Consider the following 15,982-nt stretch of genomic DNA (forward strand, 5'->3'; position numbering starts at 1 on the left):
CCCCTCACCCCTCTGTCCTTCTCTATCTCTCCCTGTCTCTCCCCCCTCTGTCTTTCTGCCTCTCTTTCTTTATGTCTCCCCCTGTATTTCTCTCTCCTTCCCTGTGTCCATCTCTCTCCGTCTCCCCCATTTTTATTTCTCTTTCCCTCCCCTCCTTTATCTCTTTCTATCTCTCTCCCTCTTCCTCTCCTTATCCCCCTTTCCCCCTCCCTCCACCTCTCTCTCTCTCTCTCCATCCCCACAGACTTTTTTCCTTCTTTTTTTCCAAGCTCTTCCCCCTCTTTGACTTGATGTGTCACAGGTGTATTTTTCGTCTGTTGGAGGATAAAAAGCCTTTGCAGCCAGTGATTCATTAAAGGTGATGTCGGTCCGAAGAGACGAGCAGCCAAATCGCCTGCGGGCCTCTGTCCTCCCTCCTCTTCCTCCCTTTCGCCTGCTGCTTGTGGCCAGTCTCTCTCTCTCTCTCTCTCTCTCTTTCCCCCTCTGTCTCTTTTTGGTTTAGTGTCGTTTCACTTAGTGACATTTCTACTCTTCGGCTTCTACTCTGAAATAAGGCTCTTATTTTGTCAGGGCACCTTTATTTTTTGGAGGGGCGAGGGTATTTTACATAATTATGTAAAAAAAGTTTCAGTATTCTTTATTTTATTTTTTTACACTTGTAGGCAGATTTTTTGGGGGAGAAAGTTTAAAAGAAAGTGTCTTTGTCCCGAGAGAGGAGATATTTGAAGTTTCACCGCTGAGTCTGCATCTGCATCAGGATGTCAGAGTGTAATTTGAAGGTGTGTTTTTCATTTAATTTTTGAATAACATGAGCTGAGAAAACAATCAATTATTGTTCAATCAATTATTGACTTGTTGATTTCAAGCTGTATTCAACACATTTTAATATGTGACCGTTATTTCTAATATATGTACTTATGTTGCGATTATGTTGTGATTATGTCAATCAATTTTTACTATTCTTAAGTTTTTTTCTTATTATTTTCATTGCTTGTAATTTATTTTTTTTCCCTTTTGGTCATTTTCAATGATCAATTATCAAATGATATTTTTATTATTTCAAATAGAAAAAAATCATTTATTAGGAAATGTGACAGGAACAGTTAGGAGAACATCTTTTTAATTATGTCCTGCTCCGCTTGAATTTTGGACTCAATTGGTTCTCACATGTTACAATGCTATTATTGTGAAAAACACAAAGTATGCCATATTATCTCTGACTATCTCTGATCCCCTCCCTGAACACCAGGCACAGATCAACATGTTATTCTCTCCTTCTACAAAACAAAAGAACTCTTGACACCGTCCTGACACCTTATAGCTGTTTCCTCTGCTTCCTGCCAGGAGCTTCAGCGTCACACCTACCCTCCGATCCCTCCTTTCCATCAGAAAAAATCTAAAAAATCTAAAAAATCTGATTCTCTCCCTGTAAACATGAAGGTTTTACTGTTGTTGTTTTTTTGGTTAAAATCAAATCAATTGTTCACTTTTCACTTTCTTTTCATCACTGAGTCCCTTTTCTCTTTTTCCTTTTAAGTACGAAAAAAATGCTGCTATAAAACAGACCAAGACTTGTACAGAGAACTTACTAACAAAATGAAAAGCCTACATTGGAGTCTGGAGAAAATTATATCTAAACACAAGAAGAAATAAAAAGAAAAAACACAATGGTAAGACATCTTATCGGAAAAAAACCCTTAAAATAAAAAATAATAAAATGGTTAGTGCTAGTTACTGTTACCATCAGTAATGAATGATGTCTTAATCATTAGTGATTGACCTAATAGACATGAATAAATGATCCAACAACTTCATTTATATTTTACTAATAAATAATCAAATAATTGTTAATAAATGACATGAATTGTTATAAATGGTTGAATAATCAGTTAGAAATAACCTGCCTAATCAGTAATAAATGTCCCCTTCATTTGTAATATGGGGGTGGGGATTACATGTGAACACCCCTCCCCTGGCTCAGGGTTGAGGATGCCCTGACTTTGTCGATGTTAAGTCCAACTGTCAGCAGCGACGATGAGACTTAGTGAACAGCTTCTCCTCAGACAAGGATCACGACTCGACGGCTACCTTTTTAAAATTCGGATCCCTGAGAGTGAAGAGGCTTTTCCCTCTAAAACACCTGATCGATTCTGCCAGCGTCACGCTCTCCAGCCGCAGGAAATACATCTCAGCCGCTTTTATTTCTGAAAAACACCAAGCGCTGCTGAGTGCCTGGATTAACCTCGCCAGTGCCGGTGTCATGTGACTTTATCAAAAATACCCGATAGGTCCAACATTGTGTTCTAATTACAACCAAATGACACAAAAATATCGTGGAAAAATTAGCTAGAATAACCAAAAGAGTATAAAAAAAAAGTTATGGGAAATTCCATTATAATGTCTATCAAAATCTGTGACAAATGGCGCAAAAAGGAAAAAATGAAAGAATTATCAAGTTTGAAAAAAAAAACTCAAGATCCCACTGAAAAATCTGGAAGTCAGATTAAATTAGTGTGAATGATATATGAATGAGCGAGAAAAAGTTTTATGGGGCAAAAGCACAAAATCACCAAAAAGTCTGAAAGTTTTTGGATAAAAAAAATTGCAAACAATCTAAAAAGAGGAAAAAACACTTTGCAAAAAGTGGAAAAAAAACATCCATTGGTGAAAATTGTCATTGAGAAATTCAAATTAAGAAATAAATAAGTTATAATCACTTGGAAACCCATCGGCAATGATGTGAATATATGTGCAAAGTCGGAAAAACTAAATTAACAGAAAAATAAAAAACAAAAAGAAATGGGGCAAAAGTTCCACTTGGTTTTGTACAAAACGTGGCAGCAGGTGCTTGAGATTCTAGATTGAAGTTCCTCTGAGGCTTGTTCCAGAAACCCCCTCCTCCTCTTTGTCCCCCTGAGGGAGGAAATTAATTTTGAAAGAGGAGAATAAAAGGAGCAGGAGGTGACGGTGGAGCTGCATCAGACTGAAAGCCGGTCATTTAAGGCGGTGGCCGGCGACTTGCCTTGCCGACCTCCACCCTCACCGCCGCCGCACGACAATAATCTCCCTCCTCGTCGCACTTCCTCTTCCCCCCGAATCCCCCCGCGACCCCGCTGGGCTGCCATGCTCCTGATCAGATCTCTCGACCCGCAACTCAGAACTTGAACAACGTGATTGGAAAAGTTTCTGTCCATTTATTTTCCAGGCAGGAGGAGACGAGGAGGAGACAAGGAGAAAACAGCAGCGGGGGGAAACACCAAAGAGACGAGGGAGGAGAGGAAACAAGGAGATTAGAGGACACCGAGACGAGGAGGAGGAGAAATGGGGGAGATGCTGAGGAGATTGGGAAGAGACGCTGGGAAACCGAGGGAGGAGACGTCAAGGAGACAATGAAGAGATGCTGGGGAGTAGAGGGGGAGACGACGAGGAGATATGGAAGAGACGAGAGGAAAAGGAGTAGAGAAAAAGAAGCTGAGGAGACGAAAGAGGAGAAGGGTGTTGATGAGGGAGGTCGGAGGAAGTTTTTTTTAATTTTTTTTTTTTTATCGATCAATTATTGGAGGAAGTTGCTTCAAAATAAGAGAAAAAAATGTTTCCAAAAAAATCTGCAAAAATCCGAAAAGAGAAAGAAAGTATGGAAGGAGATGAAGGAAGAGATGGGTGTTAATATGGGAGGTCACAGAACGCTTTCTGTTTTATATCGATCAATTAGTGGAGGGAGTTGTTTCAACATAAGAGAAAAAAGAAAGAAAAGAAACTATGATGGAATTTAGGAAAAAAAATAGAGTCAACTACAGTGAAAACAAACAGGAAGTAACTGCAAGCCGGGGGAAAGAAACAAGTTAAATAATATGCGCGCATACAGGAATGAATGTTACAGGTTACTGTGTCTGAATCCCTTTATGTGTGTGTGTGTGTGTGTGTGTGTGTGTGTGTGCGTCAAGGTACTCACGGTCCAGATGACTCTGTCTGATTCCCTCTACATCTTCTGCGTGAATGAACTGATAGCATCGTTTCCCAACAATGTCAACGGGGGTCAAATCCATATAGTCATTGATCCTGCAACGGGAAACGCATTATCATCATTATCTTCTTTATCACAATCATCATCATCAGCACTGACAACATTGTCCTGCTCATCATCACCAACATCATTTTTATCATCAACATAATCAACTTCAGCATTCTTGTCCTCATCATCATCTTCATCATCACCTTCAACACTACAGTCATCCTCCACCCTCTCATCATCAACATCATCCTCATCATCAGAACACTGGAGAAAATTATCATCCAGAATTAACCAGATGACATAAAAAATGCGGGAAATATCTAAAATAAAATTTAGAAAAAAGGTGAACAAGAGTGACTGTGGCAGAAAAAACTCAAAACAGCTTTTCAAATTTTAGGGCATTGAAAACAATTTTGAAAGACAAAAATTGATGACAAAATAAAGGCCCTGAAAATCTTTGTTCCTAGCAATAAAAAAGAGAACAGGGCAGAAAGTAATGATGGAGCCATCACCACTGACAGGGCTGGGTTCGGTCCCGCCACCCTGGCGTCCGCCAGGGCGGCGATGCCTCTTTGAGAAGCCCCGCCCCCTTGCCACCGCAGGAAAAGCTTTTTATGATGAAAGATGGAGGTTTGAGTCCGATAGGAATCTCAGCAACCGCTTAAACTCCCGATGCCTATCAGCTTTATCTGGACCGAGCTGAGAGATAGATCCATCAGACGCACATTTCCCTCATGAATAACACACACATACACACGTACACACACACACATGCATTTAACACACAAACGTGACCACTATGTTTGAGTTTTGAGGCTTTTTCTCCTGAAGTTAAACACCTTCAGAACAATTATATGCAAAATCAATTTCTATGATGATTTCCAGGTTATTTCTTTAGGATTCTTCAAACTAAATTTTGCTGATTCTTTAAAAAAGAAAATGATATTCTTCTTATTTGGCTGGTATATTATTGTTTATCTCGATGATGAAAGTGATGAGTAACAGTGATTTTTTTTAAAAATGAATGATTTAAAATACATTTTTAATTAGATTATTTTCCTTAAAGATTTGCCAAAAACCTTTTTTTAAAAAAAAATCTTGCTTGATTTCAGTTGAATTCAATTAAATTTATTTTCAAAGGTATTTCTTTTGAGATTATCACCCCCCTTTTTGGTACTATTTGGAACATTTTAGTCTTTCTTTTTTAATATTTTTATATTTTCAGAATTTGTATTACTCTTTATGAAATTATTTTATTTATCTTACAATTTTGGACTAAATTTCCCCCAAACCCTGTATTTTTGGTCTATTGTAAGACGTTTTCCCCTGTATATGTTTTGTCAATAATTTCTCAAAAAGATAATTCATTCAATTGATGTAATGGTCATTAATATCTGCTGATTTTCAGGTCAGTATTTTCATTTTTAATATATATAATAAAAGAATTGCCAACACAACCAACTTCTTTCAGCAGACCCAAGCTCTTAAGGTTTGGCCCGCCGCTACACGACTTCTGACCTATTCTCACAGTAGACGATCTTCAAGTCCATGTTGACACGAGTGACGAACATCTGGCAGTCAATCCGGACCTCGTTGATGGTGGGCGGGGGCAGGGCGTGGGCCACCACCACCAGCCCCATGATCTGATTGGGCACTGAGCGACTGTGGGTCAGTGCCATCCGGATCCGCAGGCGACCCGTGATGTGGATCACCTGACAGATGCAGAGTAGAGAGAACACAGTCAGATGCATGGCAATAATGACCTTTGACCTTTCATCTACACAGTTGAGTGTTGATGTCTCCAGCATCCAGACAAAGTCTGTAAAAGGTTCTTCATCAATCTTAATCAGAACAGAGCTATTTTAGTGTTAAAAAGGGATGATGAAATTATAACCCCAGATGCACAACATTTTGACAACAAGACTTTAATATCACTTTTGTACTCAATTTAATGCCGTAAACAAGCCGTTGCGATGATAGTTAATGTCAGAGGCTATTCAATGTCAATGTATGGACAAAAAGGTGTCTATGTGTTAGGGTTAGGGTTAGGGTCTATGTGTGCGCTTGCGTGCCTTTTAGGACACAGAGTCTTTTAAATTTGGATTTGTTTTCAGTAGATATACTTTATAATCACTGAAAGTTGAAAGTAATAATATTGACAAAATGAAATCAATATTAAAAGAATCATTCATCCTCTGCTGCTTATCCTGCACAAAGGGGCGAGAGGCGGGCTACACCCTGGACTGGTCACGGGTCACTGGCCCTGTGTCACTGGTCACAGGGCCACATATAGACAGGATCTAATTCACTCACTCACTTATTAAATCATGGCCATTTTCACAATTTTTTTTTCCAATTAACCTGCATGTTTTTGGACTGTGGGAAGAAACTGCAGAACCTGAAGGAAACCCACACAGACACTGAATGAACATGGAAACTCAACACAGAAAGGCCCCCTTGTCAGAATCGAACAAGAACGTGCTGTGAGGCCGAAGTGCAAATCACTGTGCACTGTGATAAACAAGGAAAAATCTTGACATTTTGTTTGGGGGAAAATACTTTCTACAGTATCTATTTACTTTTCACCATCATTCACTGACTCATGCGAGAACATCACAAATTAATTTGACATATAAATTGAACCCGGTCATTGGCATGTAACATGTAATGGTTAGAAAAATTATCTCAGAATTTTCAGAACAAAATGTTTCCTGAAGAGTTTTCAATGTTAAAATATTTTTCAAAATATATTTAGAGGTAAATATTTAACAAAATGAAGTTCATTAAACTTTTCTGCAGATGTGTGTCCGTGTGAGACTGTGTGTGTGTAAGTGTGTGTGTTTGTGTGTGTGTGTGTGTGTGTGTGTGTGTGTGTGTGTGTGTGTGTGTGTGTGTGTGCGTGTGTGTGTTTGTGTGTAATCTAGCCAGCCAACTTGCAAATGACAGTCGAGGCAGCAAGACAACATAAATATTCACAAACACATGCATGAATATATTTACACACATAACTACAGTCCGATACACACATATACACACAGGCATGTGTGTGTGTGTTTAAAGTAGGTCTCTGGAGTGTTTTTCAATGTTCTCTGAGTTTTTAAATTATTTGTATTTCTAAACTGACAAAATGATGAAATTGCAAATGGAATGGAAGTGTGAAGCACATACTGTAACTACTGTCATGTAATGTAAAGTCAAAGCACAGAGAAGGCTCAGGTAACTGAGGGCCTGGTGGAAAATGTAAACGTTGATTTAACATTAAAAAGAGTAGAGTTAATATAACGTGGCTTCACACTGCACTGAGTGAGCCGTTATCGGGAGGCTGTGTGTGCGTATGATTTTGTATGTGTGCGTGTGGTTGGTGGAAGCGTCACCTTGTATCCTGAGGACTTGATGTGGACGCCGCGCTTCGTCAGTGTAGACTTCATCCGGATAAAGAAGGAACGTTCCAGAGAATTGTCAGGAGACAGAAGGCTGGGACTGGTAGACTCTACTGAACATACGGAAACATGCACACGAGCATGCACACGTGTGCGTGCACACACACAAACACAAAGAGGAAAAAAAAAAGACATTTACGATTAATTAATTGATTTCAATTATACTTACAAAAATCTGAATTATGGGAAAAATTAACTTCTTGAACCAAAATTTTGAAATTATATTTCTTTTAAAGTTGTATCAATTATGCATTTTAAGATTATAAGAGAAACATTAAGTATAATCTAATTTACTTTATCTATAACTTTATTGAATTCTAGAGAAAAAATCTCTATCCGCTGTCGGTTCCTTTTAATTATTAGTGCAATTTCTTTCGTTTGTAAATTGAAGTTTCTTTTTTTTGATCATCTTAAATTTGTTTACGCTTCATTTGTTGATGTTTCCTTTGACAGGTTTTGAAGAACACAGCCCGAATCCCACCCCCCGCCCCACACCCCTCTAAAAAAGAAATGATAGACGAAGGAGAGGGAGAGGATTTTATTCCATGTGGATTCAGTAAATAAATTCATCCTGCTGAGCAGTGGCAGCCAACCAATCACAGGCCCCGTCAACCTGTCAATCATTGGCGGCGCCGAATCAACACGTCAAAACACATCAAGGCGAGACGACAACGGGGTGAAAAAAAACTGCATGTTAAAGAAACTGGGAGGGGGGGGAGGGGGGTAATAATATCATGACTATCAAAATAAAAGCCTGAATGGAACAGAAGTTGTCCTTCAGGTCGGACACTCGTTCATCAGCAGAGTCCGTCCCTGAAGGTGAGCCATTCATCTGTCAGTGTCCAGGATTAGCTGCATATTCAGAACGTCTCCATCCCGAAGGGGGACGATACGTTCACACCCACAAATACACACTGAGAGATCGCACACCATTTCAGTACAGCTGAGCTGTGCTGTTATGTTTTGTCTGATTTCCTTAGAAGTAATCAAAATGTGATAAATATAATAAAATGAAAATTAAATGACAATTAATATTTTTTTATGCTCATGTTGTCTAAATGATCAGGTTATTTATGATAAATTCTACTGAAATGCCAAACTAAAAACATATTTTGTAATTCGACAAATATTTTAAGTGCATTTATGGTCTTTTTGAAATGAAATTTGTGCCAAAATTGGAATAAAGTCCCGAAAATGTGCTTTTTCAAAATTTGGAAAAACTTCAAAATATGGAAACTATCCCAATTAAATTACTCAGTCCAAAAAACTCAAATTAACATCAAGACAACAATTTACATAAGTTTATACAATTTATTTGCAAATGGATTATCAGGAAGAAATTTTATGCTATATCTCAAAATATTTTGTTTTTTTTCAATTATTGAATAATTGTAACACCTCCCCAGGCATTTCATTTCAGGTAAATCTTGTAATATTAGCAACATACCGTTTCAGCAAGGTCGGTTCGTTAGTTTTACCCCCACTCTGCTACCCAAAAAAAAAATCTTAATTAATTTTTAAAAAAGTGCTAAGACAACACTGGGCTCTTTCATTCATTCGAACAGAAGGTGTAACAAGGAAAAGTCCGAAAATCCGAACCAGATTAAATGTCCCTATTTAGATAACTGTACTGAAACACACATGCCACACATGCACAGCCGATGTACACACACGCACCCCCTCCCCCACACGCACACACACACAGCACTGGGAGTGTTGGGTTGATCAGCACTGATACGTGTTGACAACGGCTAATCTGAGAAAAGTGAAAGAAATGAATTAATATGCAAATTCATCCTTTATAATATAAACGTCCTTGAAGGGGGCAAAGGGAGTGGGGAAGACGGGAATGAGGGGGGTAAGTAGCCGGGGGGGGGGAGCGTATTGAGGAATTGAATTGAGACGCAGACGCCGACGTAAACTTGTCACTGATTTTTTTTTTTGGATTCAAGTCCAGGGTTGTTTGTTGGTTTGTGGTTGTTTATGTTTTGCTGTGATGTTACTAGGTCACATGACCACAGAGAAAGAATTTGACTGTTTTAAATCTCAAAAATAATAAAATGCGTAACCTCCACCATCTGCTTCCTTCATGTGCCACCTTGTTCCTGCTGCCTATGTTTTTCATCTACTAATTCCTCCTCCCCTTTCCATCCATCCATCCATCCATCCATGAATCCATCCATCCCTGCATCCATCCTCCCATCCCGCCCCACTCTCTCTCCACCTTTTAATCCATATTTCATCCCACTTTCATCTTTTCTCTCCCTCCATCTTTCAAAGCTTCCTCAGTCTCTTGTCTGGTGGAGGGGGAGATGGACAAATTGCAGACTTCAGATTATTTGCCCCCCCCGACATGCACACTTAAAGTACCATAGCATGAAGTAAACTGAGGGGAGACGAAAAAGGAGGGGGACAACGACGGGGGGACCACTTAAAGACGAGGAGATGGTGGGAATACTAGAAAAAGAGACAAGAACTGTTGAAATGAGAAAAGGAAATCAAAGACAGTTGGGAGCAACAAGGGGAAAGAGTTGAAAACAAACAGTGGCAGAAGAATGGGAGAAATGAAAGGAAGAAAGTGTGACAAAAGTGGTGTGATGATTAAAAAAGAAAAGAAGGTATGAAAAAAATAAAAAAGCAGAAGCAGGATACAATAAGTGCATGTGCAATAGAAAATGAAAAAGTGAAAAGAGAGATGAGGAAAAAGAAAAGTTGAAGTTAGTAAAAGGAAGAAGAAGAGTGAGCAGGAAGAAAGAAATGATCAGAGGAAGTAGTGAGGAGGAAATAAATGACGAGAAAAAATGAGGAAATTTCAAAGACGAAGAGGAAAGGAAGAAAAACAGGGAAGAGACAGAGCAGCATGGAAAGAGGTGATGTGACAAAATAAATAACAAGTAAAGGATTTGTGGTGAGAAAAAAAGAATAAAGAAGTGAGGAAGTGTTGCGTGAAAATAAAAGAAAAAGCAGGGTCCGGGATGAAACAGAAGGAGAGAGGGTGGATGAAAAAAGGACTTGGGAAAAAACGTGAGGAGAAAATGAAAGAGAACAGGAGTGAGTTGGAAATAGAAGAAAAGAAGAAACGAGTGAGCGTGATGATGAAATGAAAGAGGAGAAGGGAGTGGCAGGGGTTAGTTTGTCATTCAGCAGGCAGTGTGTTCGCTGCCGCTCCGTCTTCGGGGACATTGCTGCTTCCAGACAAAGATGGGCTACAAAGGCGGCAGGTGGCTGAAGACTCTGGGACCTAATTATCTGCCGCGTGAAAACTTTCCCTCGTTTGAAGGACAAATGATTAATTAAAAAGAACAACCTCCGCCTGCGATCGGCAGTCTAAACCCCGAGCTCGGGGTTTGACTCCGTGTGTGTGTGTTTGTGAGCGGCGGCAGAAAAAGTCTCTATGGGACGGCGTATCATTGTCTGGCAGTTGGAGAGCCGGGCTTCGCTGGGGCCCGTTGTGTCCAACTGATAACTAGCTAACGTGACGGTGAGACAAAATGAGCTACAAGGTCGAGACAACCTCCCTCGGCCGCCGTGACGAGGTGCCGCGGTGAGACACAATGGAAGCAGAGCAGGGAAATGAGAACGACGACACCTCGTACTTGACAAACAAATTCTGTTTATTTACTCGGAGAATAAGACAGATAATGAAGTTTTAAGTTGTCGACTCTTAAGATTCAGAGAGAACGGTGTGGAGTCCCACATGGTTCAATCCTCGGTCCTTTGTTTTTTTAATTTAGATGATACAAGGGATGCTATTTCATTTGATTTTTTTTTTATGCTTCAGATACTTAAAAGCTGCTTGCTGATCCTTGTACTAATTCCCTTTCACGAAAGTAACGCAGGGCACAAAAATGTAAAGCAGAATGTATCAGGGCAGCAGGATGAAAAGGCTGGCTCACCTGTTTAATACATGGAAACCAACTACTTAATGATTAAAAAGCATTTTTAATTTGTGACTGTACTCTTTCTTCAAGGAACTTGTAAGGGATGATGATTTGCTGCATTCACTAGGGGCATAAATGGGCAAGTTTTCTTTGTGCACACCAATCTTTTTTTTTAACTCTTCATAGAATGGAAACTTTCCCCTCGTTTGAAGGACAAATGATTAATTCACAAGGTCCATCCTGTTTGACTGATAACCAGCTAACGTGATGGGGCCATGAAATGAGCCACAAGATCAAAACGACCTTCATCGCAGCCACCACAAAAATGTAAGCAGAGGAGACACAATTACAATAACTGACAACATGAGTCACTATTGCTAACAAACAATAATAACATTTCCGTTTTGATGCTGCTGAGGGCTCACTGGATTAGATTTTTGGACCTTTTAAATTTTAACAAATGTTTTGTGACGTTTAAAAAAATTACATGTATTCTTATTTTTTTTTAAATTACATTTGCTAATGTTGAGGTTTTTTTTTTTTATGCTGCTAATTTAAAAAAAAAAACCCTCCCAAATTTAAAGGTACTTTGTTTTTGTAATTTCTCCTTAAAAAAATCACGTCAAGTCAGTGTTAAATAAAACTCTTACTAATTTAATTTAAAAGTTCTAACATCATCAGATAAGTAGTTCCTGATAAGCAGCATTCAAGATCGCTAAAGTAGGGTATCTTTTTTTCAAATTCTTACAAAATTCAAACAATAGAAAAAAAATTGATTTCAGTCAGGTCAGGTCAGGTTGTCTTTGTCGCCACTGGCAGGCGCTAAAAAGCCTCTGGTGGAAAAGGACAAATCTGGGTTAAGAAGAACAAGGTTCACGGGAGTACAGAACCTGGAACGAAATTCGCAGTCACCAGAGGGTTGAATTTCAGCAAACTTTTGTCCTCATGGTAATTGATATAGGTGACACTTGGAGTTTGTGACATCTGTGGCAGCTTTTTTGTGTGTTTATCTTACATCCAACTGGTACCAGGAGGCATAGGCCAATCCGGCGCCTAAACATACACATGTTAAAGGGTCAGTTTGAATTTTTGGATTTTTTTCCGTGAAGGAGAGGACAGTCTGTATCACTGTGATGTCATCAGACTTAGGAACGCCCCCTCTTCACAACACGCCACCTGCTCCCCCTTTCTTTACCCACAATGCAACAGCAGGGCGGAATCCAGGGAGATGAGAGAGGCGATGGGGTGAGAGGCAATAATAACAAATCTGCTATAGCATCTTGCTCAAACACGCACACACATTCAAAGTCACTTGTATATAAACATATACATTAAAAAGGTAGCTATAACCTCAATTTACATTGAAATACACACACACGCACGAATGCACGCAGGACAGAAAGAGAGAGAGACAGAGAGAGAGAGAGAGAAGAATATTGTCAGTGAAAGTTTAATTGTGTAAACACTCTGTAACTGTCCTGTCATATCCCGGCCTCTCCGGCTCACTATCGCCTCCTCGCCTGTAATTGAATTGCTTCCGTCAAGGGGAAGGGGGAAGTGGTGGTGGGGGTGACGCAGGGGTGGGGGTAGGGAGGAGGAGGAGGAGGAGGAGGAGGATGGGGAGACTCACCTTATGAATAGAATGTGCTTGCTATCAGGCGGGATTTGACAAATTGTCTCAGGAAGAATAATTTTGTTGCAGGAGGAGGAGGAGGAGGAGATGAAGGGCAGGGAGGAGAGGGTGGCCAGAGGGAGGGAGCGGGAGAGGTAGTTAAAAGGGAAGAGGAGGCGTATGACGGAGGAGGAGAGAAATAGGAAAATGCAACAGAAATTTCATGGAAACTTTCATTAAACTTTCAACTAAACTTTGAAAAGGTGCAGGCCACAATGAAACCAGCAAGAAAAGAGAAAATAAACAACTTTACTGTATAGAATTACTGTATATCACCTCGATATCAAGTCTGTGGAAAAAAAATTAAAACCAGATTTAAAAATGTCTCTAAAGTCCAATGTAAATCAGAAATAAAATGCCTTGAAAATCTGCAACAAAAATCACACTAAACTTTCTTTGAAATCTGAAAAACACCAGACAGAAGAGATGTTATGCCTAAAATGAACAACATCTCTTTTACATTTTAAGAAAGATGAACATAATCAGATAGGAAACTAAAAGAAATTACAACTGAACAACAGAAATAGATGAAATAAACCAAATTGTCTGCTGCAAAAATCCTCCGCCTGGATCCGTGATGTCATCAGGTTCCGAGTCAAGCAGGTGACCTGTGACATCACGACGGTCCGGATGACATCACGGAGCCTACCCTGAGCAGCGAAAGGGGGGAGGCAGAGTCAAAGACGAAGTTAAACTGTTAGATTTCTTCCGAAGCCGTTTCCCACCATGTCAGAGCCTGGGAACCAAAGGTAGCGGAAGGTAAAGTATCCCCCTTGCCACCCTCCCCCTCCTCAGTGCTCCCTGCCCCTCCCCATCAGGACGCTGAGCTCTAATCAAACAGCCTCTAATAGTCTGGAGACGCCTTGATCCTGCTTTGTCTCTTTCCTTCCTTTCTTTCCATCTTTCTTTCTCTTTTCCACCGCAGAGACGTACTCCTCACCACCCAGCCCCAGCCCCGACACCACCACCCCACATCTCATTTTACTCCCCACTTATGCCCCCCCCCCAACCCCACTCCTCCGTGCGTCGAGACTCTCAAGGCTTCCCTTAAGCCGACTTTAGCTGCCGCTCATCCTCTTTGGAGAAGTTCAGTTACCAAGAGGAAGTGATGAAAGTGAAAGTAGGCTGCAAATCTCACTAAAATCAGCAGGAAGTGATATGAACATCAATGGGAAGTGACCTACAAATCAGCAGCAAATTAACTACAAAAAATGTATATAATGAACCTGGAGAAAACTAGCAGGTTCCAAAAGCCCCTGAAATCAGTGGAAAGAGTAATCACTCCAAAACATCCAAACAGCCTGAAATACTGTAATGAATCACTTTCCGATTTCCAAGAAACCACTCAAAAACCAAGTAGAATCTTTCAGGAAAAAAAAGTTACAAAGATGTTTCTGATGGCTTTTGTGGTTCTCTCTACAAAAATCACTAAGATCATCAAACTCGAATTGGTGTCATGAAGACCGAGGACAAAACAGAATTAAAAAAATGTGCAGAATAAACAAGCAGAAAATCGGCAAGAAAACACCTGAAAGTCTCAGAGGGTTGAAATCAACCGGAACAAAACCAAAATTTTCAATAAAGTCCACAATCTCTTGGCTACAGAGGCAAGAGGAAGTGAGTATGCGTGCTTGCGTGTGTGTGTGTGTGTGTGTGTGTGTCTGTGTGCGAGTGCTTGTGTGTGTGTTCATGAGGGGTTGGGGAGATGAAGTGGGGAGAAAATGAAAAGACAATTTGGTTTCTGTGATACAGATAAGGAGAGTGACAGCTCGTCTTTGTTTAGAACAAGGTCAGGGGTCATACACACACACACACACACACACACACACACACACACACACACACACACACACACAGACATACACACACACACCGAGGGAATTTAAAGGAGTGCCGATGATGTAAGAGTGATGTCAGCGCATTCACAAGTGGTTTGGGGGCACAAAAATCCCGTTTCCACGAGGTCATGTGACTTTGTGAAAGCATTAAAACACTCAACTAAAAGTCTTCAAAAAATCTCTTTATAAATAAAAGCAATCAACACATTTGCTGAAAATATCTGCTTTAAGTTTAGTGGACAATTTTCACTGTGAAAATCCCCAAATGAACAGTAAGTACACATAATGTTCCTAAAAATGAACATATGTATAACGTTAAAAAGGCTTTTTATGAAATTTATTTTTGATATTATCATTAAAAAATTCTGGTGTTCTGTAGGTTTGTCAAATCAAATATGACCCTTCTGAATGTTACAGCCGCAGCGTCATTAACAGCGGTGAAATTAACTTCACCAGGAGTTTCTTGTCAAGAAGCAACTTTCGCCGCGAGTCGCATCAAAGAGACGCTTGAAGTGAATCGACTGGGTCTGACTTTTGTGGCGCTCTTTCATCCCGTCGTCCTGAAGCCGCTGCTGCCGCGCGACAGATGGAGCGACTGAGCAGATTAGCATCGCTAATCAGAGGAGCGGCGGCCGCTAACGAGAGACACAAACTCATCAGACGCTTGTTCTACACGCTGACGAGTCGCCCCAACAAACGGCGACAGACCAGGGCTTAGAGGTATAAACAGCTGGCGCCTCGGGAAACGACACACAACAGACACTGAGTCTGACAAGCCAAAATGGAAAAGAAAAAGGAAAGAAAAGGACAAAGTAAAAAAAAAAAAAAAATGAACACCAGTTGAAATTAGGAAACAAAAAACATTTTGGGGAACTAAGCTAGAATATTGTGAAAATATTCCTTAATGGTATGGGAAAGAAGTAAAGTACATACAAATAATACAGAAAGACGGAGCAGAGAAGAAATTGCTAAAACCAAACTACAGGGAGAAAAAGCTGAAAATGATACGAAAGCCGGGAGAACCTAAAACCTCAAGGAAATAAACCGTCGTTGATAGCTGCATGCAAAATGATCGAGGAAATCATTCATTGGGGTCACAAATTTCTGATAAATAAATACACCTTTTTTCCCTTGTATTT

The 15,982-nt window shown here is 40.0% G+C and overlaps 1 protein-coding gene across 1 annotated transcript in view; it reads right to left on the reverse strand.

Moving 5' to 3' along the window:
• npas3 (neuronal PAS domain protein 3) overlaps positions 1-15,982 on the reverse strand; it is a 223,304-nt gene that overhangs the window by 13,819 nt on the left and 193,503 nt on the right. The window contains exons 7-9 of the mRNA XM_086151849.1: positions 7,387-7,505; positions 5,531-5,724; positions 3,953-4,059 (exon numbers count right to left, since the gene is read on the reverse strand). Coding sequence (XP_086007975.1) covers positions 3,953-4,059; positions 5,531-5,724; positions 7,387-7,505 — 420 coding nt within the window. The remainder of the gene's footprint in view (positions 1-3,952; positions 4,060-5,530; positions 5,725-7,386; positions 7,506-15,982) is intronic.

The sequence above is a fragment of the Fistularia commersonii genome, chromosome 1 (assembly GCF_037954325.1).
Source record: "Fistularia commersonii isolate RoL2024-O1a breed Wild chromosome 1, RoL_Fcom_v1.0, whole genome shotgun sequence".
In the NCBI taxonomy this organism is placed as follows: Eukaryota; Metazoa; Chordata; class Actinopteri; order Syngnathiformes; family Fistulariidae; genus Fistularia; species Fistularia commersonii.